General features: G+C 44.3%; 2 protein-coding genes across 6 annotated transcripts in view; one reads left to right on the top strand and one right to left on the bottom strand.

Annotated features, from left to right (window-relative positions):
* Nucleotides 1-4,887: 4,887 nt before the first annotated feature.
* On the top strand, nt 4,888-22,006 carry REC114 (REC114 meiotic recombination protein). The gene is made up of 6 exons (XM_072345729.1): nt 4,888-5,082; nt 5,789-5,878; nt 14,551-14,634; nt 18,179-18,370; nt 19,457-19,525; nt 20,752-22,006. Exons 1-6 carry the CDS (start codon nt 4,888-4,890, stop codon nt 20,911-20,913), a joined length of 792 nt encoding a protein of 263 aa, XP_072201830.1. The 3' UTR covers nt 20,914-22,006.
* Nucleotides 20,619-22,447, bottom strand: part of NPTN (neuroplastin) — a 46,795-nt gene continuing 44,966 nt past the window's right edge. For 3 of the 5 annotated variants that reach the window (XR_011904905.1, XM_072345998.1, XM_072346000.1), the window contains one exon: nt 20,619-22,085. The gene's annotated coding sequence lies outside the window, so the exon portion shown is untranslated. The remainder of the gene's footprint in view (nt 22,086-22,447) is intronic. The other 2 variants (XR_011904906.1, XM_072345999.1) reach the window with 1 other exon arrangement.

The following is a 22,447-nucleotide window of genomic DNA, read 5'->3' as shown; positions in this document are numbered from 1 at the left end:
CCTGCAGGCATTCAAGGCCAGGCTGGATGTGGCTCTGGGCAGCCTGAGCTGCTGGTTGGTGACCCTGCACACAGCAGGGGGTTGAAACAAGATGAGCATTGAGGTCCTTTTCAACCCAGCCATTCTATGATTCTGTGATTAAGGAATTTTTACTCAATAGATAATTTGATATATGCAAGACTCTTGGTCTACTTTAATATTCCATCTGATGTTATGAATGTGGCAAAGCAGGCTTAAGTGTACCATGCAGTGTATTTTCTACTGGAAGACATAACAGCTGCTCAGCTGTATGTCAGAGTCTCACACCATTAACAACTAGAAAAGCTTTGTCTTTGCTCTAAATGGCTGCATACTTGGAACAGGATGCTTTGAGTCTTGGACCCATCTGTCATCATTAAACACTAACTGGCTCTAATGTGAGCTGCGCTTAAATAAAAACAGGGAGAACAAGGCAGATATACAGCACTAACTGCACAGGTTTAGGGATTCTGTTCACCTGCCCCGCTAGGCCCGAGGTTGAACACAGTACCCTTTAGACCAGGAGGAGCTGCACGCCAGGGAAAGTATTTCTCAGAGAATGCACAGACAGGAAGAAATTTGCTCCTTTCTCTACACATACAGAACTCATTAATGTCAGCTTTGGGTTGAGGCAGAGTCGAAGGGATGTTTTTCCCCTACAAATTCACTGCAAAACACAGAACTCCAACACAGCAGCGGTAGAAGCCCCTTCCGCTGAATTTACTGCATTATACACTTCAGGAAACATCCAGAGTTAATCAGTGCAGAGATTAAAGAAGCAGAGAGAATCACAAGTCCTGCCCGTGTCCCTTCCAGTCAGGGATACGGCTTGCAATAACTGCCCAGACTCTTCTCCTTCTGCTCAGGTCCCCGTTGATGAGGATAGGAAACCTTGGCGATGATTAGGAGAGTTTCTCCTTCTATAATCCAGGGGCACACAACAAATTGCTCATCTCCAACCTGCAGTTCTCCCCTCCACCCATCTGGAAATTTGGATGAATTAATCATCGCCCTTATGCTTTCAAGGTCACCGAAAATGAAAGACACTCAGCAAAATGGATGCACTGACAGTGATGATGATGATTATTATTTTCAATGTAAGCAGAAAATGTGCGAGGCAAAAACACCTTCATCCATGCCATATCCTGCTGAATGAGATTCCACAGCTCCCCTGTAAACCTCAAAGCTCCTCAAGGGAAATACTCAACGCGATAGGGAGTAAGATGAAAGTGTCATTACGATAGAGAGCATCTATCAAGTTCGGGATGCCACCAACAGTGAAACTGCAACACCACACGAACTGATGGAAACAGTCTCTGGAGATACACACCAACTGAAACCAATGGGGAAAAAAGAAACAACAACTTAATTGGAGAAATATTCTGACTTGGGAGATCAACGAGCACTAACTGGTTCACATTCTGAGCCAGAAGGACCATTTAATTCTGCCGCTGCTTCAATGGTGGACTCTTCATTTTTAATCTTGATAAGGCCATTGAAAAAAGCAACAAAACAGTGCTCAAACTTCACACCTAACACAAGCCAGACTTCACTCCTGCCTTACAACAAAGTACAGACAGAGATGCACCAATTTGGTTCTGCTTTTTCTCTTAAAAATGTGCGCCTTATTGCAAGGGGTAGAGTTTGGCAAGAAAAAGATGGGCAAAATTCAGTACCTGCAGTTCAGCAGCTGGGGAAAGAGGTCCCAGTAGGTGAGGGAGCTTCTGACACTGCCTGGGACAGCAGAGGCCGTCACACCGGAGCTACAGCATCACTGTACTTGGTGTCAGGCCAAATTCATCTCCCTCAATGCTGACATGTGTTGACAGACCTGCATGAAGATATTTTTGTGATGGGAACAGAACTGCTATGTAATAATCAAATAACTGAGATGCCATAATTTCATTAGCACTGAGATAGCCGGGCAGTGAGGCTGCTGACTGTCAGCTTCCATTCAGATCAAAGAAGGACCAATTAACCACGCGAGACGTTGATTAATGGAAATGAATCTGTCAGTTACTGAGGAAGACACACAGCTACTAACAAAGCAACTTAAGCATCAGGTAACACAGCTGAGTATGAAAATCAAAGCAATAAATCAAATACTCTGAATAGAACATTTTTACTAGCCTGTTATTTATGCCACTGTGAGTAATCCCACTTATCCCTTTTAGCACAGCTGGATAGAAGGGAATGGATGATGAGCTGACAGTATCACAGGGAAACCTCCAGATTTCCTGAAATAAGCAATAAAAGGGGCATTTTATCTCTTTTATGCATCTTGTAGTCTCTAGTTTGTCAATAAATTACTTGTTCAGCTTGTGGAAGTTTGCACTTTTGGCAAACATACCTAATAATAAAGTTATGGTAATACATTTTTATTATTGCTATTATTACTGCCATTAGTATTACAAAGTAATACTGAACAGGAACGGAACGCTCTTCTCTTCCTGCATGCATCTCTCTGCTTCTGGCTCTCTAGGACTAAGAGCTTTAAATGGTCAGCAAGGTGAAGTCCCTGCACCCTCAATGTTTGCATCATGTGTCCACGTGGCCTAAGGCCACACAAAGAACAAGCTGCAAAATGAAACTACGTACATGAAGAAAAAAGGTATGTTTTACAAAGCTGTTCTGGCAATGGTATGAACAGCAATCAGAACACTACCAGCTGGAAAGCTTTCTTGGTAAATACTTGACTCTTGGCAGTAACATTCTCCTTCTGCGTTTTATATCTATATAGGATACAGGTGTGTATGTATGCAGTAATAAAGTAGTTTGGCCGCTAAAATTTACTGGCAACAGTTGTGGAAGGAATAAATTCTAAGTTGTGACCACAAGGATGTCAATGCAAAGTTGGAGGGAGAGAAGCAAAACCGCAAGAAACTGCTTGAAATAACACGCTGAGGAAAGATGGGGTGCAGCTGAAACAACAAAAGGAGATGTGGGACAAAGGAGAGGAAAACAACAGGCTTAACAGAGAGAGATGCTTAGCAATCCACCCTCATGAAACTACATCAGTTTTACCAGTAGGCGACCTTTCACTTCAGATCTTAGAGGCATAGCACAAGTTCTTTAAATGCAACTAGTTACATTGAATCACTCCTAGAAAGCCAGGCACTACAAAATGCTGCAAACAAGCCATTTCCTACTACTACTGCCGAATCGGGGCACTACTGATTCAATGCTTGTATGCTACCTTTCTCTGACATGCCTATTGCTTCTCCTGTAGTTTCCAAGGATGTCCCACGTTTACCAGCCAGCTCTATGCATTTGACAAGCACAGTCTGAGAAATCCTCTTGGGGAAGCAGCAATTAGAGAAAGCAATCAGGAGGCCCCTGCTGTGTTCCCTGCTCCACGGTTGAGCTTTCTGGATGACCTTGTCAAGTCCTGGAATGTCTGCATTTCCCTACCTGCAAAACATGCTGATAAACACCTCCCATTGAAAACGGGGCAACATCATTTATTATGGAAATGATGCCTCAAATGGTAACCTGGCTTCTGGGTTGTAACATCAGGCAAAACCCAGAACTGCTGGACTACAGAACTGCTAATCTGTATTTCCCAGCAGACAGAAGCAGCTCGGTGTGATGAACAGGTCACCCTTGTCCCCAGAGGTTTTGTTTCGGGTTGAGGCAGCAGTTAGTAGTGCTATTCTCACCTTATTTGCATCAGCCAAACCAGCAACATAAGGGCAAATCATAGAAAGAAAAAATTAACATAAAACATATCCCACATAAAGAACAAAATAATACGCATCTACTTCTTGCGTTCCATTTAATGAAGCTGAATGATGACCAGTTAGCCATGCCTCTTCTTGGCTGATCATGCAGTGCTGGGATTGATCCTATTAGCTTAGCACCCTCAAACATGCACATGTAGTTTAACAGTGGTGAAGAGGCATCCCCACATTGGTACAGGTCAGCATGGACTCCTGACAGCTTCCAGGCTCCTTCATGCCCCACAGTGACCCTGCCTGGCTACAGCATCTATTTTCACTATCAACAAGCCAAGATGTGAGCTATAAATGGGATATGTAAGTGCAGCCTTGCCACCAGTCGCTGTACCGTCATTCTTCCCCTCCATAAGGTAGCTGTGGAGCAACCTGTAACAGGTAAAATGAACCTGCAACATGGAAACTGAACAACAACAGCCAACTGAAAAAGATGAGCTGCTCTCTGATATTTAGCACAGATTGCACCTCAGTGCCACAGAAATACTGTTAGTCCTGCAAGCCAAAGGCAGCACCGCACTGAGCCAAGGGCTGAAAAGGGCACCCTAAAGCTGAGGAAAACCATTATGAGGAGTTGAGGATATACTTCACCTGAAGGAAGACGGGTGTTGATACTGTGGTCGGCTCCCACACGTTGCACTGAGCTCAGTGGGCCGCAGGCAGCTCCCCAGCCGCCATGCCCACACCGCACAGCCCACAAAATGGCGGCCGTGCAAACACCTCAGGCTACGCTTCTCTCCCTCAGCACAACCAGAAAGCTCCACTGCATGACACAGGCATGGATTCGATTGCAATCCAGTGCATTGCAAGTGTACTGCACGGTGGCTATCCAGTTATTAGGACATGGGGTTCAGGCAGCAGCCTCCCTTCCGAAAGCTGATGCCGCTCAAAGGAAGGCCCCAACATGGCGCAACAGCGACTAACACCGAGCAGCAGCACTACGGCTCCTTCCCGCCCGCGTTGTGCACGAGCCCGAGCACGCTGCCGGATTGGCTCTCGTTTCTGTGCTGCGCGCTGATTGGTAAAGGGGACTCATCGCGCGCTCTTTCTTCCCTCCTATTGGCTCCGGCTTCCCGCCCAGCGTCGGACTCATTGCCCGCCGCCTCCTCTCCCTGCCGTCGGAGTCTCCTCACACAACATGGATGCTCGGAGGGGTCATTCGCACTGCAGTTCGCAGGCGGGCGGCACCTCCTGCGGAACGACTGGGCAGCCGAGCGGCGCGGGCAGCTCCTCCCTGCTCACCAGCGCCACGACGTGGCCCCTGAAGCGCTACGGCCGCTTCCTGTCCCCGACGGACAACGAGGACGGGGAGCGAAGCGGGCACTCCTGGAAGGTGACGGTGTGGGGGAGGCCGCCCCTCCGGCGGGCTGCGGCTGCGGGTCCGTTCTGCTGCCCGGAGCCGGCCTGTGTGTGGGAACGGGCGGGTCTCCGTGCTGCTGTCCTGAGTCCTGAGGGCTTTGGAGGGCGTCTGTGCATAAAACGGCAGCAGCGGGGCATTGCGGGCACCTACAGTGAGCCGTAAGGCACGGAGCCACCCTCGTGTGCTGACCAGTTACATCTTAGCGTTCCACCCATGCCCCTCCATGTGCTGCACTGGGGGTTGGAAAGGACCACTGTACACTATTGAGTGCAACCCCTGCTAAAGCAGATTCCCTGCAGTATGTTACATAGGAGTGTGCCCAGGTGGATTTTGAACATATCCAGAGGAGGAGATACACCTCCTCTCTGCAGCCCGTGCTCTGTCACACACAAAGAATTCTATGTTCATATGAAACTTCTGTGTTCAAGTCCGTGCCCACTGCCCCTTGTCCTGCCGTTGTGCACTACCACAAAGAGCTTGGCCCCATCCACTTGACTCCCACCCTTTAAGTACTGCTAAGCACCGGTCAGACCCCCCTCCAGCCTGCTCTGAGCTCAGCAGTCCCAGGTCTCTCAGCCTTTCCCCTCACTGCTGGCAACATCCTGAAACCTTTCCTTTTGCACTCAGAAGCACCTTATTCTGCACTCAAAAGGCTGTGTCTTTGTCGATCTTCCTAAAGGTTTTTGAATCAAACGAGGAGTCTGGTCATCTTATCCTCACCATTGTTGTTTCTGGCCATTTCTTTATTTCCCAAGGAAGAACAGTACTGGTAAGTTGTTTAGTTTCTTGTGCATGAAGAACACGCATCCTTTGTTGTTAGCATTAATACTGGCTTATTTTTCCCATCTCAGTTTCGTGTTTTCTCCCTATGAAACTGCCAGCTTTATTTTATTCACGGAAGGTACCACATGGTATTTACTCTTTTCATTTAGAAATGTAACTAACATTACACTACAAGTATTATTTCATACAGAGAAGCAGCATTTCTTCTGTGTTTCTACAAACCTAGTTTAAGGCAGTAGTGCTGCAGAGTTTGATAAATGCTATCACTTCTTTCTGTCCAGTGTAATTCTTCAGCCTAAGAAAAACAATATTCTCTTAAGAAATGGATAAAAATGTAACTTTTTGGAAGATTTGCCATCTGATCCAGCTGGTTTCTTGCCAGTCACCTGTTAGTATAGAATACCTGTTAGTATTCTGGTGCTGATAATTTGATTTATCACATGGCATGTTTTTGGTTGGTTGGTTTTGATGTCGGGTAGCCTGACATCCCTCTTACATTCTTGGAGGCAAAATAACAACTTCAGATAGTGTCAATCAATTCTGTGCTTCAGTAGGACTGTTCACTAACAGTGAAGATACCATTAAACACCTCACCTAGAAGGAATTGGTTTGATGCTGAGATTACTCCAATCCCCGCAGCAGAGAAGCCTGTCCTGGAAGGCGGTATCCACTTTGTGGTGCAGAACGTCAGTACTCAGTGATGACAGCAAATAGGAATTGGCTGTTAGAAATACTAGAAGGTCATGACAAACCAACAGAAAATGCTGCACTACTAAGTATACGTATTTTTAAATAGAACGTGTAAGTGGGTATGTATAAGGTTATAAATTAGTTTTTGCTGTGCCTCTTAAGAAGTCTTATACATAAAGAATAAAAGCACGGAGGGAGGGTCCCATGTAGATATTCCAGATTTCAAGATTCAGTTTACAATTTCAAGATATCCTTTACTTTTGGGTGTGTTAAGTGTATCAAATAGGTGACGAGTGAGCTAACCGGGAGGTGTCTGGATGCCCTTTGGGCCAGACACGGCGTTTGGTTTACACAGTTAAGAAAGACACATTGAATGTTTTTGGGTAAGGTAAAAATGAAAGATGAAAGATATTTCAGCATATTTTGAGTGTTGAATTATGTGGAGTCAGTAGTTGGACTCAGTGGTCCTTATGGGTCCCTTCCAACCCGGGATATTCTAAGATTCAGTGAATAAGAAAAGATGTAATTGAATGTATAGATGGTTAATACAGAGGCAACTGAAGTAAGAAGAGCTGTAGCACTTTGAAGACTACACCTGGCAAAGACAGTATACAAAATTGGTAACGTATGCATTTAAAAACCTTTCCTCAGTGCCGTGCAGGACTAATGTGCTGTGATAAAATTCTCGTGCTTAGGACAGTCCCAACCCACATCCTTTCAGTCTGTGAAGACCAGTCTATGGAATCTACTTAGTAAAGCAGTGACTATCAACCAGCACAGGCAGCAATGCTGTTGGCCAGAAGCTAATAACAGCATTAATATCACAGTATGTGTGACCATTACCAAATCTCTGAACAGTTTTGTTCAGGTAGCACACAGGGACACCAGAAATTCAGTGTCATTTCAGTACCACTCAAGCTGGAAATGCACAGGCCACTGGTGAGATTACGCAAAGATCTTGTTGAGATGCAGCATAACAAGAAAATTTCCACGTTCTGCGGTCTCTGTTGTTGCTGTAGAAATAAGCAGACTGTAGAAGTGGTTCATCTTGCTGGTGCTATCTCCCTGCAGGCTCCAGCTCCCAGGAGTTGTCAGAAACCTGCCACAATACTTAAACAGGCTTTGCATGGCTAAATACATATATCTCCTCTGAATCTGCCACAGACCACATCTTCTCACTGGGGGTCCATTATTATGCCCACTTTGTCACGCAGGACAATATGAAATTCACAAGTTTTGCTCCAGAGGGAACATATCAAGTTTGATAGAGTTCTGCAACTGTGGGAAGTACACAGCCGAGATTTTTAAGGTGTGTGTTCATTTCTCCTTGCTCCCATGGGCTGCTGAGTATTTCCTTTTCAAGGACAAGGTGATCAGCAACACCTATATGCTGCCTTGCTTGCACTGAAATTCCCTCTGATGTAAATTACAGGTTTGAGTTGGAAGGCACCAATAAAGGTCCGGTCCAACCTCCATCCCACAGCACATCGGGTGCTCAGAGCCCCCCAGCCTCACCCTGGGGTCTGCAGGGATGGGGCACCACTGCCTCTCTGGGCAACCTGTGCCAGAGTCTCCTCTTTTACTATGAAGCCATTTCCCCTTGTGCTTAAAGAATTGTTTCTTGCTACGTAGTAACAACATCCTTTAAAAACTGTTGATACTGAGTCTTCTGATCCATCTTCTAATTCCTGCTTTTCAGACCTTTTGATGCACTACAGGCTCCTGATTTTGATGTAACCGAACAATGGTTATTGTAGCTTTATGTCTTTATATCTGTAAGCCCTTCCAAATGCTGTTGCTGAAAATTGTGCTGTCCATTATGTGAGGTGTCCAAGCATGGCACTCACAGCAGTCCCACTGGCTGCAACACCCCGGAGAAGACTGAAGGTGACCCTACTGTCCTTAGGGTGGGCTATGTAGGCTCTTCACACTTTACAGGTAATAAGGAATGACAGAAAAGATCTTCTTATAAGAATGGTGTTCAACAGTTGTTCTGGCTTAATATGCACTAGAGATGTGACATTTAGTTCAAGAACTACTGGATGTTTTACACCCATTTGAATACCAGAAGTCAGCTGCAGTGTACTGAAACCCAAATGAACCAGCGACCAACCTGCAGCAAGCGCTGTTCCCCAGTTTCCCCTCTGCTTGGGCTTTTCTGAGGCCTTCGCTGTTGATAGATGAGCCACCTTTTTTAAGACTGCAGAACGTTTCTGAAGGGTGGATGCGTTTATCACTGGACAGCATTAAGCAGGCACACAACGTGTGATTATGGAAATTGCCATCTGACACAAGTGGTTCCTCAAGTACAGTGCTTCGTCTCAGGCACTACTTATTTCAGAGACACCTGAAGCCAGTTATTCCGGCAGCCGTTCTGGTGTCTCATAGATCATTTCCTTCTCAGCCTGAAAAACTATTTTGTATTTTTGAAAATTTTCTGTGTCTGGATTACGAAGGCTTTCTCTTTGTTTTTTTTCCCCCTCTAGTGGTAATGCAAGAATGAACGGAATCCTTCTTTAAATTGAAGAATTCATTATATGGTGAATGTTCCCAATTTATTTGTTTATTCTGATCACAGCAGTAAATGAAACCTTGTCCATCTCCAAGAGTTTCAACATGAACCTAAGTAACAGGTTAAAAAAGAACCATAGGATATCCTGAGTTGGAAGGGACCCATAAAGATCATCGAGCCCAAGTCCTGGCTCCACACAGGGCCACCCAAAAACCAGACCACCTGTCTGAGACTTGTCCACGTGCTTCTTGTACTGCAGCAGCTTGGTGCTGTGCCCACTGCCCTGGGGAGCTCGTTCCAGAGCCCAACTATCCCCTGGTGAAGAACCTGATCCTGACAGCCAGACTCACCCTCCCCCAGCGCAGCTCCATGTGTTCCCTTGGGTTCTGTCTCTGGACACCAGAGAGAGGAGAGTAGAACCCGCCTCTCCAGTCCCCCTTGTGAGGGAGCTGTAGTCCACAATGAGGTCACCCTTCAATCCAGTTTTTATCAACTATTTATGACAAAAGTGATCAACTGAATATTTTTAAATGGACAATACCGTAGTATGATATATTCTCACCTCTTCTAGTGTAAAACTGGAGCATACTCAAATCAGTGTGATAATGGATTCGTGCTGGTTTGTTTCGTACCTTCTGTTTTCCTTAGGAAAAGTCAGAGTACATCTGTTCTTCAGTGGCGTGTTTTATAAAAGCCAAAATGAACCTTTTTAGCAGCCAGTGAGTTCTTGGTTATGCTAGTGAGACTGTGGGCGGATCCTTTTAAAAGTCTAGGAAAAATATGATCACTTTCACACTGAAAAGTGTTGATTTCAGACTTCGTCTTTTATATAGAAATGCTCTTTTGTCATTCTTCTGCAGTAAATGTTCATTGGACTCAGTGCTGATCGGGTCCATTTATGGAAATCTTTCAGTACATCTCCATTTGCAGGAAACTGAGGTGAAAAACAGTTCAGAAATGGAAATGTGTACTTCAGTAACGGCTGAATTAAGCTGATCCATTTGGGGAGGAACACTCAGGCATTCCCGACTTTATATCAACACATTTTCCTCTTAAATGCTTGTCCTTGCGTGTTCTTGCAGTCCTTGCTGCTTTCTTAAAGCAGGAATGTTAAGAAATTTTATCTAAAAAGCAGCTCTTTAGAGCCCGGTGACACCGATCTGCCTGTGAGAACGTTTATAAAGCAGTTCCAAAAGGTTCACATCTAACAGCTCTAATACATACAGCCGTCTTACAGGTGCTGTTGTTTTGACATCATAATTTCAGCACCTGAAAACGCTCCGGAGCTGCTGATGGAAGCAAGTCCGTGCTGCTGGGAAAAGTGATGGTGTGCAAGTCCAGCGTTTCCATCAGTTGCCCAAAGAAAACTGAATTATTTACTTGAATGAGCGAACTTTCAAGGAATGGGGATGTTTTTCAAGGCTGTTTTAACTATTCTGTAATGACACATCCAGAAATGACTACCTGTGATCAGCCAGATGGGATGAAGAGGAGGGTAAATGGAACTTTGGAGCCTGGAAGATACAAACCCATCGTGCCTCATGTATATCAAAGGGGGGGGGTTGTTCGTGATTTTCAGTATTTCATTTGGAATTAAATTTCATAACATATTTATAGGACCTGTTTTTGCAGCGTTCCCTAACAGATGGTGTATCCGAGGGTAGGAAAATCTCATTCCTGCACACTGTAGGCAATGGAATTTTAACAGGAATACCTCCGCGGCCTCTCCAGCAGTTCCTGGCCATGCTCTGAGGACACACTGTGTTCAGCTGCACACTTGTATGCTTTATTTCCTGTCCTTCCTTCAAATCACACATCGTGAACATTTTACTTCAGTGCTTTATTGGATGCAATTAATTCCAGTGCTAGAATTATTAGTACCCTACAAATGAAACAAATTGAAACTGTGACAAGGGCTTATTTAATAGGAGAAAATGAATCCAGAGTAATTGATTTGCGACCTGATCTTTGGAACTGTATGTTAAGCATCCTTAGAGCCCTCCTGGTCTCCTCCTGACTTCCAGTAAGTTAACAGTTCACAGGGTGCAGCAGATTCTAACCTCATGAATTAGGCAGGTGTTCATCAGCCATTCTGATGTTCTTGGTGCTCTCTTTGGAGCGCCTGAAACTGAGGCACCAAACTTAAATGTCAGTTTATTTCAATGTATCCTGTTCAATGTTCATTTTGGATAAGCTGAACTTCTTTGTACATTAGTTTTCCCGTTTATACTTGCTACAATGACGCATTCCTGTTGCGCAGTGATGACTAGCAGCAATAATTAATTCCAAGGGGTTCTGATCTGTACTGTTCTTTTGGCCTTTATTCTATTAAGCTGAACTACGGTAGTGATACCTACTAATGAAATAAATTCACCTGTAGTTCGAGTTTAAGATAAAGTGTTGCTTTAACCAGGTATATACTTTGTATCAGGGCTTAAAGAAGTTTTTCATTTGACTTACTGATGGAATGCCTTCAGGAGCTTCGGCCAGCTAATCCCATGAGCATGCTGTTCACCTCTCGGGGTCAGCTGTCATTGTTTAGAAGTGTATTTTAAGAAAATATATATATATATTTTTCAAGTTCTACCTTAGAAATGTATCCAGGTTTGTCCTGAGTTAGGGCTTTAGTTTTGTTGTTTGCTCCTTCAGGGGGTTACAGTACCTATGTGTCTATGGGAGCTCTTCGTAGAAAGTGAGTGCTCCTGCACCCAGTGCTTTGGCAAAGGACATCGATCATTTACGGAGTCCCCCATGCACGGTTATCTCAGGTGTGTGCCTTGCAGTTGGTATTTGGTTTGGTTTTCCTGCTCCATAGAGAAAACTCTCTGATCAGTTCTCCAGAACCAGAGTTTATCAGCAGCATTTAAAATCAGGCTGCTATGAGACTGGGGGTAAAGAAATTGCACGCAGAGAGATAACAGAGCCTAACATCCTTTTATTCCTCCTTAGCTTGCAGTCTGTCTGCTATGACTTTTTGGCCTTTTCCCCTTCCCACTTCCTATTCTGTATTCTGGAGATGTGGCTGTGCCAGCTGATGCTTACAGCAGCTAAGATCTGTGTTACACACAGCCTGCAAAGCACAGGGCTTCTGCTACACGTGGAGCTGTGGCAGTATTTTGATCACTGAGACAGACGCAGAAGGAAGGAAGGCATCTTCAGATTCCGTGACTCTACTTAGTCTTAATAGACTCCAGTTAGTCTTAATAATGGGGGTTTGAATGGAGTTACGTTCGGAGTTTAACATTCACACCTTCTGGCTTTAGGTTGGAATTCAGATTTTGCTTCATGGTCATTAATGAAGAAATAAAGAAAGAAAAGCGTTTTTCTAGCTGTGTTCACATGTTGCTCAGCACTCAGGGGTTTCTAGATGACAGAGTAATGGTAACCATAAGCAATACCTTGCACCACAGAACAAGGGCCTAGTTATCCAGCAACTTCTTGAATGCTGAAATGTCAGACCAGAACAGAAGTCTTTCCCGGTTACTGACAGGACCACGTGGGTGTCAATCTGGACCAGCATTATTGGCTCCTCTGCCTCTTGGGCGCTGTGGTCACGTCTCATCCTGTTCCCAAAATGCCTGGGAAATGTCTTGCTTTGTTTTCTGCTGTCCTTTAGTTTTTCTCAGGATCCGCCCTCGGAGGGGCTTAGATTTTTGTCACAGATGCATGAAATTGTTTTCCTTTTATGCGGTGTTCATACAAGCATGACCCTGGAGAATGACATTAAGGACTATATGTACAACTGAAAACTAAACATCAAACTTAGAAAATTACTGCCACCTCTATCTTCAGACTGCAAACACTGAAGTCTTTTGTTCCTGCCCAATTTTACCTCGCCTTTCTGTCTCAGTTCCCAATTAATCTCCTGCTGCCATCTGTCTTTGCTCGCACCCAACGCTGCTCAGCTGTGCTCCGCTCTGAATGCAAAGCAGGTATTGGTGTTGCCTGCCTGCCGCTTTGTTCTGCGCATGCGCAGCAGCACCAGGATGGCATCATGGAGCTGCTGGTATATTTGTTTCTCTGTGCACAATCAAGGGTGGATTTAAAGCCGATCCAGTTACCAACGTAAGGGATTTAATGGTGGAGCCCAATCTGAGTAGTTGTGTGCAACTGAGTTTGGCCAAAACAACCCCCCTCCTTGTGCTGTTAGCTTGCCTGCACCAAATCAGCTCTGTTGTACTGCTCAAGTCATGCACTGAATTTTCCTATTTGCTTCAACTATTTTTAGGATTTTTCCTGCTTGGCAATATACAGTCACCCAGATGTGCAAGAGGAAAGGAAGCTCTTTCTGTTTTGTCCTTCATTTAGTTAATTAAACTTGAAGAAAATTCAATTTCAGTTAAGTAAATTTGGAGTTGAATAATTAGGTGCACATAAATAATGCTAAATGCTATTTATTTTTCCAGCTTGCTTTACCTCAGAAACAGGGCATATAAACAAAAGACAACCTGGGAAACATCAGTGAAGTAATTGGTAGGAAAGTTAAACATCAGCTGCCTTTTATGATCTCTATGAAAATGGAGATTATTTTAAGGAGAAAACATTTGTTCTACCTACGTCTTACGGAGAAAGGAAAAATGCTATAAAAATAGGCTTACTATGGGAACAGCTACATGTAAACAAACAGATCATGTGCATCTCCAGCAGCAAGTGGCTGAAACAGACAGAATAAGCAGGAGCAGCTGTGAGCTGAAGCAAGTGGCCCAGTGACAGGGTAGTATCAGAACCGCTTCTCCAACAGCCCCGGGGGACGGGGCAGTGGGTAGATGCAGCCCTGCTCCAACTCACATGCTTTCCTGGGTGGTTTGGTTGTCCAGGACTCAGCCCAGCTGCTCAACCAGAGCGAGCAGCTCCAAACGGACCCGTGTGTTTTGAGAAGGTACAGATATGCCCTTTGGTGTGAAACATACTCAACTTTTACATCTTGAAATGAGGGAAATAAGTCCTTGTGCTGCCGAGCAGTCTGCTGCATTTGTAGAGACAGGCAGTGAGTGGAACTGGAGTATAAAATACCAAGTTATCCAACCTGCTGCTTGTTTACCTGGATTCCATCCGGAGAAATGCCTGCCTGGCCCTCGGCTAAATCGCTGTCCCATTAGTCGGGGTTGCCTGCCCTCTGCTGCCTTCTCCAGCAACTTCACGGGCTTTGGGAGGAGAGCTGGAAGCTCTGCTTTGGCTGGCTCCTTGTGCATCTCAAGGTCACTTTCATAACGTGCACGCTAAATATATATGGAAATTAGAATGTGCCACGACAGTTGTTACTGGAGCTACCGATTCCAATTAAATTCAGTGTGGTAAAAATTACTTATTGACACTTGTTTGATAGATACAAAAATGTCTGTACTGAGACAACAGTCATCTTCATCAGGGCTTGAATTATATCACATCGCTTGAGCGTGTACTTTGGAGCACTGTAAGTTTGCTGTGCAAGTAGTTTGTGCTCTGCTTTGTTTCAGGAGGGCTTCTCATTAATTGATTCCCAGAAGTGGTTAAGGATTGCAAGACGAGCAGACTGCCTGCTGCTTCATGCTCAGTCAAAGGTAGGGAGTTACAATGCAGTATTTCTAATTGCTATCAGTTCTGGCTGACTGATGTTTCTTAATACTAGATAAATGAAACCAGGAACTATAATATCACATAAACTGTGTGGATAAATTAAAGGTGCCGGTGTTTTTTTCTTTGCTCTTCTTTGTTGTTTTACTTTAGGTATGAAACAAACCTGGATCAAATCAAGTTCAAGCCTTTTGTATCTGCTCTTTCTTGAGACTTTCAGCCTGCTCTCAGTTAGCTGCTAGGACAGCTGTGCCAGTATTTCTTTTGGAACCCAACATCAAAGCCTGAAGTGGTCAATGCTGGGAAAGCTGCACTGCAGACAGTTACAAAGATGAAGCGATCCCTACACATACAGAAACCTGCTGCCTATCAGCCATGCTCCTCTGTGACACTTGAGTATCCAAACAAGCAATTCAGCCTTTTTCTGGCTGTCGATAGTAGTGCCAGGCTGGTCACTCACGCAGTCGGTATGGAAGTGACCTGGGTTATTCTGACTTCTTCATGAAAAGGAAGCCCTTAGGCCATGAAGTTATAACATGACACTTGATACCAACCTGTGTCTAAATCTCAGTTTTTCTGGTTGTAGAACCTTTCCAGAACGCCCCTTACTCATCTGTGCTGAGCAGCTTTCAGAAACCAAACCTGTTTCATAGTGAGAATACCTCCTCCTTTCTCCCCGACACGTTCTGCTCTTGGTTGTTTCAGCTGCTTCCAGTTTAACTCTCTTTACCTGTTGTGGGAATTCACCTTTGGGTTAGAAACAGGAGTTTTGGAAAGAGATAAGCTCAGTGGCTGCTAGAGAGCACTACGAACTCTGGGCATCATTCACAGAACTATTAAGGCATGAAAACATCTCAGGTGCTACAAGTTGTTCTGGCATTGCCCCCGACAGGAACTCTTGGAGGAGGTGCACAGCAGGTTATTGTAATTGCACACAGCAGTATCTGGGATAGATGAAAACTGTAAAAAGTCCTTTTCTCTTTGCATCTTTTACCTGGTATCTTGTCTGACAGATGCACTGCTATTTTTTTTTCATAGGTTACAAACCAAACAGCACTGTTTGCAGAGGGGGATGCCTTGCTAACTGCAAGCTAAAAGCAGGTGTGAGGGATGACAACACTGTGCAAATGTAAGGGCTCTCCCTGTTTCAGAATGAGCCCAGGCAAGCAGTGGCACTAAGAAATACAAAAATAGGTATCTTCAGCTGTTTTAAATTCATGGGTTGTTTGCCTGAACCCAAAACACCTTTGCTGTCTGGTTTTTCTGATTATTGTTATGAAATGTAGAGCACCACAGAAGACTGTTGAGCTGTTGCAGAATAATTAGCTCTGATGAATCAGAAGATGATCAGGTTCCTTCACAGCGAACAGAACCACCTCCTCAGCGCAGCACTGAGGGACTCTGCTGCATCTCACAAGCAACAAAGCCAACAACACTGTGATTGTGAGGCTCTAACGAAGCTCCAAGGGAAAGCTTTCAGGAAACAAGGAATATTAACGTTGTCTTAAATGAATGCACTGCGTCTGAATGTTTACTTGCCATAAATTCTTATGACTTAAAGTGGACTTAATGGTATTGCAGTGGTCCTGTCATACAGCTTCTCTAGTTAGTACCCTAAATTGGAGCTGAAACAAACCCACAAATGCTGTCAGTGTATGTAGGTTCTGTGCTATTGTTCAAAGACGTGTTAAAAAACAAGTAGCACAAATACAGGAGGGCAGCCACACTGTGCAGAGGGTTGTTCTCGGCCCTGGAAAACGTAAATAAGGACAAGAATTGTGCAAGGGGAAGCAGGAGGCATTTAAACAGTGAAAGCAAGCAGTTTGCAAACACCTCCTATATTTGAGGGCACAAAACTACAGGGCACGTGCAGCTTAGCACCGCGTTATGGTTTCTGTCTCACCCTCTATTTCAGCCTGATTTCATTAGTCATTTATAATCATCAATACTAAGCTTTCAGTGAAGCTTGCTGGTCTCTTACAAAGTACTTGTTCAGTTGGGCTCTCAGCTGGCCGACGGCATTTCTAAACTCTACTTTCAGAACCTTAACATACTTACATTCAAGATACGCAAAGGATTTACCTTTCACGGATCAGCACTGAAGCTCAGACGTGCTGCTGGGAACCTCATTCCATGGAATACATGCATATTCACATACATCTGTAATTATGATCCCGTATCTATCAGATACATGCCAGCATCTTTCCATGAAGGGAAAAAAACAAGTTCACAAAGTCTTCTGTTCACAAGGTGGGGGCTGTAGAGGCAATTGACAAAGGCGTCCTTTTAAAGCCTTCAAAAAGAATTCAAATTAAGAAGCAAGTTACCGTTTTCTCATGTTAATGAGAACTGACCTTCCTGGCTTATATCCACAGGTCAGTTCTCAGTTACGTTTTCTTGACTCGAGTGACTCCTTCATTAATGGGAGGAAACAAAACTTGAAATCTGAAGAAAGCTGAAGGCTCACATGAACTGCAGCACTCGCTCTTTTCCTGCTACCTTCACTGTATTTTATATTTGCAATTTCAAGACCAAACTAAGGCCGAGAAATACAACCTACAAACAAGAGCATTCAATATCTATCAGCCTTACACCAGCTGAACGTGATCAGGACAGTTACTGCGCCCGACAGGCTCTTCATGCATTTAAAACAATACTATTGTTCAGTACCACAACTTACACTAGGGATGTTTTGCCCAGCTGCTTTGCTTTCACTACTTGGTGCCATTCTCCACTTTACTGAACAGGAAGACTGCCTGTGTGTGCGTCTGCCATCTTGTGTGGAGGACAGCCACACCGAGCCACTCTGAGCGTCAGTCAGCATCACTGTTCGAGCAGCAGGCTGAGGCTGCTCCTCAGCATGAGTTTACAAGGAATGATTTCAGGGAGTTGATTCCAGAGTAACCTTCCATTGGTGCAGTACTTCTGATGAAGCATTTCAGTGTTTTCCACCCCTCATCAGCATTAACTTGGTTCAGAGAACAGCACTCAGCTGGAACACTGCACTGAATTTGTGCTTAGCTGTGCATGGGTTTGCTGGGTGGGTAAGGCCGGGTCTGATGCTCACAGTGACATAAATCCTAAATCCATTTGGTAGTTCCCAGAACTCTTAGCTTAGATGCCAGATGACCTGTGCTTGCTTTAGAGTCATCTCATTTTCTGCTACCAGTAACTGGTCAGAGCTGGTGCACCCTTATAGGATCCTATTTCCAGCAACAATAAGACCTTGCTGCAAACATGGCAATGCACCTTCACTCGGACACACCCTTAATTAGTTGACAGGTGACCCTGTTTGCTTGCCATTTTCTCTGTTTTTGCTGGCTTTCAGACCGGGGATTATATTCTCGTTCAGCTGCTGAGATAATAAAGATACAGCAGGGAAAACTTGTTTCTTTGTCTTTAAGATGGAGCAGTGATCCAAGAATTAATCAGCTTCTATCTAACTCTATCTAATAGGGGTTTTAATTAAATCAAAATACGTTGAGTGGATGGATGAGCAGTTAAATTAATTTCTCCCTGATTTTCCAGCAGAACGAATGCCGCATGTTCCGGGTTCAGTTTGGTGGAGATTCAGAAGCGCAGACACTGGAGCACTGCTGCAGCTGCATCCGGAAACTCGCAGAGTATGTGCCAGTTCACGAGGCTGATGAACTAAGCCAGAACCTCTGTTACAGTCACAGCCAAGTTGAGGATACTGAACAAAATGCATCAGTTCTACATGTAGTAAGTACCGCCATTCTGGGAGGCAGTGACAGAAGCTGGCTCTCATATCCCTGCTTTCTTAAGACACCTGAAAAGGTTAACAAAACTTAAACATTGCTTTTATCTTGCCAAGTTGGGAACCACCTTGCAGAGCCATTTAAGTAACCGTGACTTAAGTTCTCTCTTTTTGTGTTTACCCACTCCTTTGCAGTTTTATTAACTGTAAATACAGTCATCGCATCCATTTTAGCTAACCTGACACATTTAGATGTGATTTCAGGGTAGGAAAAGAATGTTTGCTGTCCCCACGGCAAAGATTTAAGGTGACTGAAAGAGGCTGCTGAATGATAGTGCTGCTGAGGATGCCTTATTCTTAAATACACACTCCTGGGTATTCAGAGGATCTCATTCACCAGCTCTGAAAAGCATTGCTGTAGCTAACTCAGCCAGGAAACCTCTCAGCTGTGTGATGATATATCGAGAACAGCAATGGGAACAGCAAAGTTTTCAAGAAAATACAGGAAAAATCCTACACTAATATAGGAAAAAATCCTACACTGCTGGACAGTGGAAACAATATTTGGTAGAGAAAACTGGGGGAGGGGTGTTGAATATATTGCTGATTTGTCGGTGCTTTGGATTTCACTCATTTCCTGATGAGTTAAAATAACAGAAGGCAGTATTTAATGGCAGAATACTGTTGAACAGCAGTAGTCAGCTAACAGCATCGCTCCAGAAGTGACTGAAAGCCTCACTCCAAAGCTGAACTGCCACCCCAAACCATCTTTCCAGTGGTGTAACCCCTGGGAGGTTAAAGAGCATGCTCCTGGGGAGCGTTCACGTGTTTATTCAATGTTACTTCCAGCAAGTAGCTTACAAGTTGCCTTGGCTTAGATATGACAGTTTGGCTCCAGGCCCATTGTTCCCCATCTTTCGTTTTTAAAGACAGATATGCTTTCAGGTTCCATAAAAAGAGATGCCTTTTTACTGCTCAAGGCAGCTGAGCACACTCATCCCGTAACCTCTCTAAATGGAACTGCTTCCCTTCCTGCACATGCTCACACTCTTCTTGGTAACAAGCCCTTATTTGCATTTGATGTTTTCTAGCCAGATGAGCCTCTGCCAGATTCCTTCACAAACTTTGGAGAAAGAAGATCCACAATGCAGCTAGCACAGGTAACAAGGGGAAAAACAAATAGCTTGGGTCCTGCAAGTGAAACTCGGGTGCAGAGAAAGCTGTCTTGTGCTATAAACACCTGCAAGTGTCTTCATTGAACATCAGGATGCAATCAGGACTACTATCTGTACCAACAAAACTAAAAACTGCCATTCTTCAGTCCTGTGTAAGGTGGGTGCATTATCCCTGCTTCTGAGCACAGCTTTCTGCTCGTGAGGCTTTCATTTGCCACACGCTGTAATCCACCTCTCCCTTGAGTCACTAGAAAATTCCCTCCCACAAGGCTCCTCGGTACAGTTTTACACATCATCCACTACTTGCCCTTGCACACTTTTTATTCAGCTTAACACAACTGTGCTGTGAGCTGAGATCTCCCATGCCCTGGAATTAGAAAGTTCATTCAGGGCTAAGCTTCTTTCCCCAGTTCAGCTTTGGAGACATACCTATCCCAGTGCTGCTCCGAACACTCTGGAGCTGCGTTTCCCCATTTCCGCCACCCCCAGAAGGTGGCAGGAGCTTTGATGTCAGGTATTCTCTCCAGCAGTGTTTTTTAAAAGCATTTTCAGAGACAACAACATGAGCCAGGATAACAAACAGCAAGACTTCACTGTGAATCACTACCGTTACTAAAAGTAGGAGGGGTCTTTTTCAGTGCACGCAGACACAGCTGTACTCTACATGTCAGCACGCACAGTCTGCCTGCCCGTGCTCCATGTTCAAGCAATGCAAGCTGGAGGAGCTAACAGCAGTCCTGAGCTGCCCACAGGAGGAGGCATGCTTCAGCCCCACTGCTGTGTCCAAGCTTCCAAAGAGGCCACGCTAGGCATCCAAAGCCCATTAACCCGAAGGCAGACCCCTCCATAACACAGTGACACTCACCTCCACCTCCAGCTGCATCTACGCACCTCACGGCACTGCACACCCTTTGCACGGGATCCTTTTCTCTTGCACAGAACGCATTCACTGGGAACCACATTACCCAGGAAACTGACATTTCTGAGGTAACTCCTGCACTGGCAGCTCTGCTGGAATTTAAGATAGGAGAGAGGCATTCCATACGCAAGTCATACAGGACTGAAAGTATTCAAGCAGTGTAATAACAAGGCAGATGCATCTTTATTAAATGCCGAAGGAAAAACCTGACGTAGCTGCTTCGTTACAAAACCCACGTGGCGCTACCTTGTCTGTACGAGATCAGTGCAACAGCTGTGTTGTTCCTTTGCAGTCTGTGCTGAGTCACAAGTTGGAGCTGCCCCTGGTGTACCGGCATTCAGCGTGGAGTGCGCAAGAGCTGGGACCCTTCATCCGCTTATGCCTGATGGACCAGCACTTCCCAGCCTTTGTGGAGGACGTGGAGAAGGAACTGAAAAAGCTGACGGAAGGCTGAGCCGCGTGCAACGCCGCTCCAAGGTACGCAGCTTAGCTGACATGCCATTAAATATGTGGAAGTCTCGCACGTTTTTGTCAGTGTTTTATTTTTAAAAACAGGTGAATCCACTTTTTTTTGTTTGTTTTATACATCATTGCACTTCAACAAATACACAGAACACAAGTTCATGCATCTACAGTTACGCACATCATGAGAACCCTGTTAGGTCTATTTCTACAATCTTTAAATCATGAGAAGTTACAGTGTCAAACTGAAGATAACTAGTTGCATAGAATATCACCATGCCGTAACGTTTCAGTTAAACAAACAAAAAAAAACTTATAAAAGTTTGCCTGAATTGAATGTACAAGAATATGTTGAACACATCAGTGCAAAAGGATTCGAGAATTTACATGAGTTAACAAAAAAAAAAAAAAAATCACTTAAAAAGCAATCATATATATATATTTATAAACTGAAGTTTTGTTTTCGTTTCAACTGCATTTCACCACCACCTTGTCCAACTGTTCCGGCTTCTGAAGGCTGACCGCAGGACACCCGAGTTTCTCTATATAGGTAAAGCCCTTAAGATATATTTCAACTTAGAATTCCTTCTCTATGCACCAGAACAGCGTCACCCTCTCATCTACCAGACGTACAGTAAGGAATGAACATCAGCAGCTTCAAAATGAAACACGATTATACTGGATTTTGGTTTTTCTCCTCCCCCCAAATATAAATATATACTGTATATATTTGTCAGTCTCGCCGTACTTTACAAAAAATATCACTAGATGGCAGCAGTGCGTTTTTGAGCTTTGCCAATTTAACAGCTACGGTAAGTAAAAAATGGCGCATGCGTGATCCGATTTACTACTTCTAATGTTTAAATATAGTAAGGAGGGGAAAAAAATAAAATAAGCAACATTCACAGCACATCAAGCCCAAAATAGTTTACACCTTCTACACTGAAGCGGTATTAAAGTTTATCTGACTAGGTCATCCTTGCAGGAGAGGCTAAATAAGGCATGCTTTAGACAGTCATATTTTGTTGCTCACTTGAAAAGGAAGAAAAAAAAAAGAAAAAAGAAAAAAGAAAAATCAGACAGAACTGGAGTTCTAGAACCAAGAGTTCCAACCCTTAAATTTAGCAGGTCATATTGCCATCAGTCTCTCAGAAACTTAAAGCTCTAAAAAAGAAATGAGAAAAGGTGCTAGTCAATGCCTGACAGCATTTCCAACATCGCATGCCACAACAGTACGTCAACAAAGCGCTTAACATCCAACGCGGTCTTAAACGGAGATGGAGGCTTTCCAACCAACGTTAGCTCCCAGACTTTAAGGAGGAATTAGGGGAGTTCTTTTTTATTAGCGATGGTAGCGATTACGTAGAGCTAGGAAGCTAGGAATCATTACACTGCCTACGTATCTCATCTTCAATACCCCCCAGCGCTCTGAAGCGTGCCAGGAAGGCACACGCCATCCTCTGAGCAGCCGTAACTTTAGCACATGGAACCAGTTAAGTTTACACATCCAAACCATGACAGAAAAA

This window comes from Excalfactoria chinensis, chromosome 10, assembly GCF_039878825.1.
Source record: "Excalfactoria chinensis isolate bCotChi1 chromosome 10, bCotChi1.hap2, whole genome shotgun sequence".
NCBI classification, from domain to species: Eukaryota; Metazoa; Chordata; class Aves; order Galliformes; family Phasianidae; genus Excalfactoria; species Excalfactoria chinensis.
This window is presented reverse-complemented; position numbering and strand designations above follow the sequence as displayed.

Excerpts from the sequence above, each read along its gene's own strand:
- REC114 (XM_072345729.1), top strand. The coding sequence starts at position 4,888 with ATGGATGCTCGGAGGGGTCATTCGCACTGCAGTTCGCAGGCGGGCGGC. Across the intron at positions 14,635-18,178 it reads TGCTTCATGCTCAGTCAAAG|AACGAATGCCGCATGTTCCG; the intron begins GTAGGGAGTTAC and ends ATTTTCCAGCAG. Across the intron at positions 19,526-20,751 it reads CCACAATGCAGCTAGCACAG|TCTGTGCTGAGTCACAAGTT; the intron begins GTAACAAGGGGA and ends GTTCCTTTGCAG.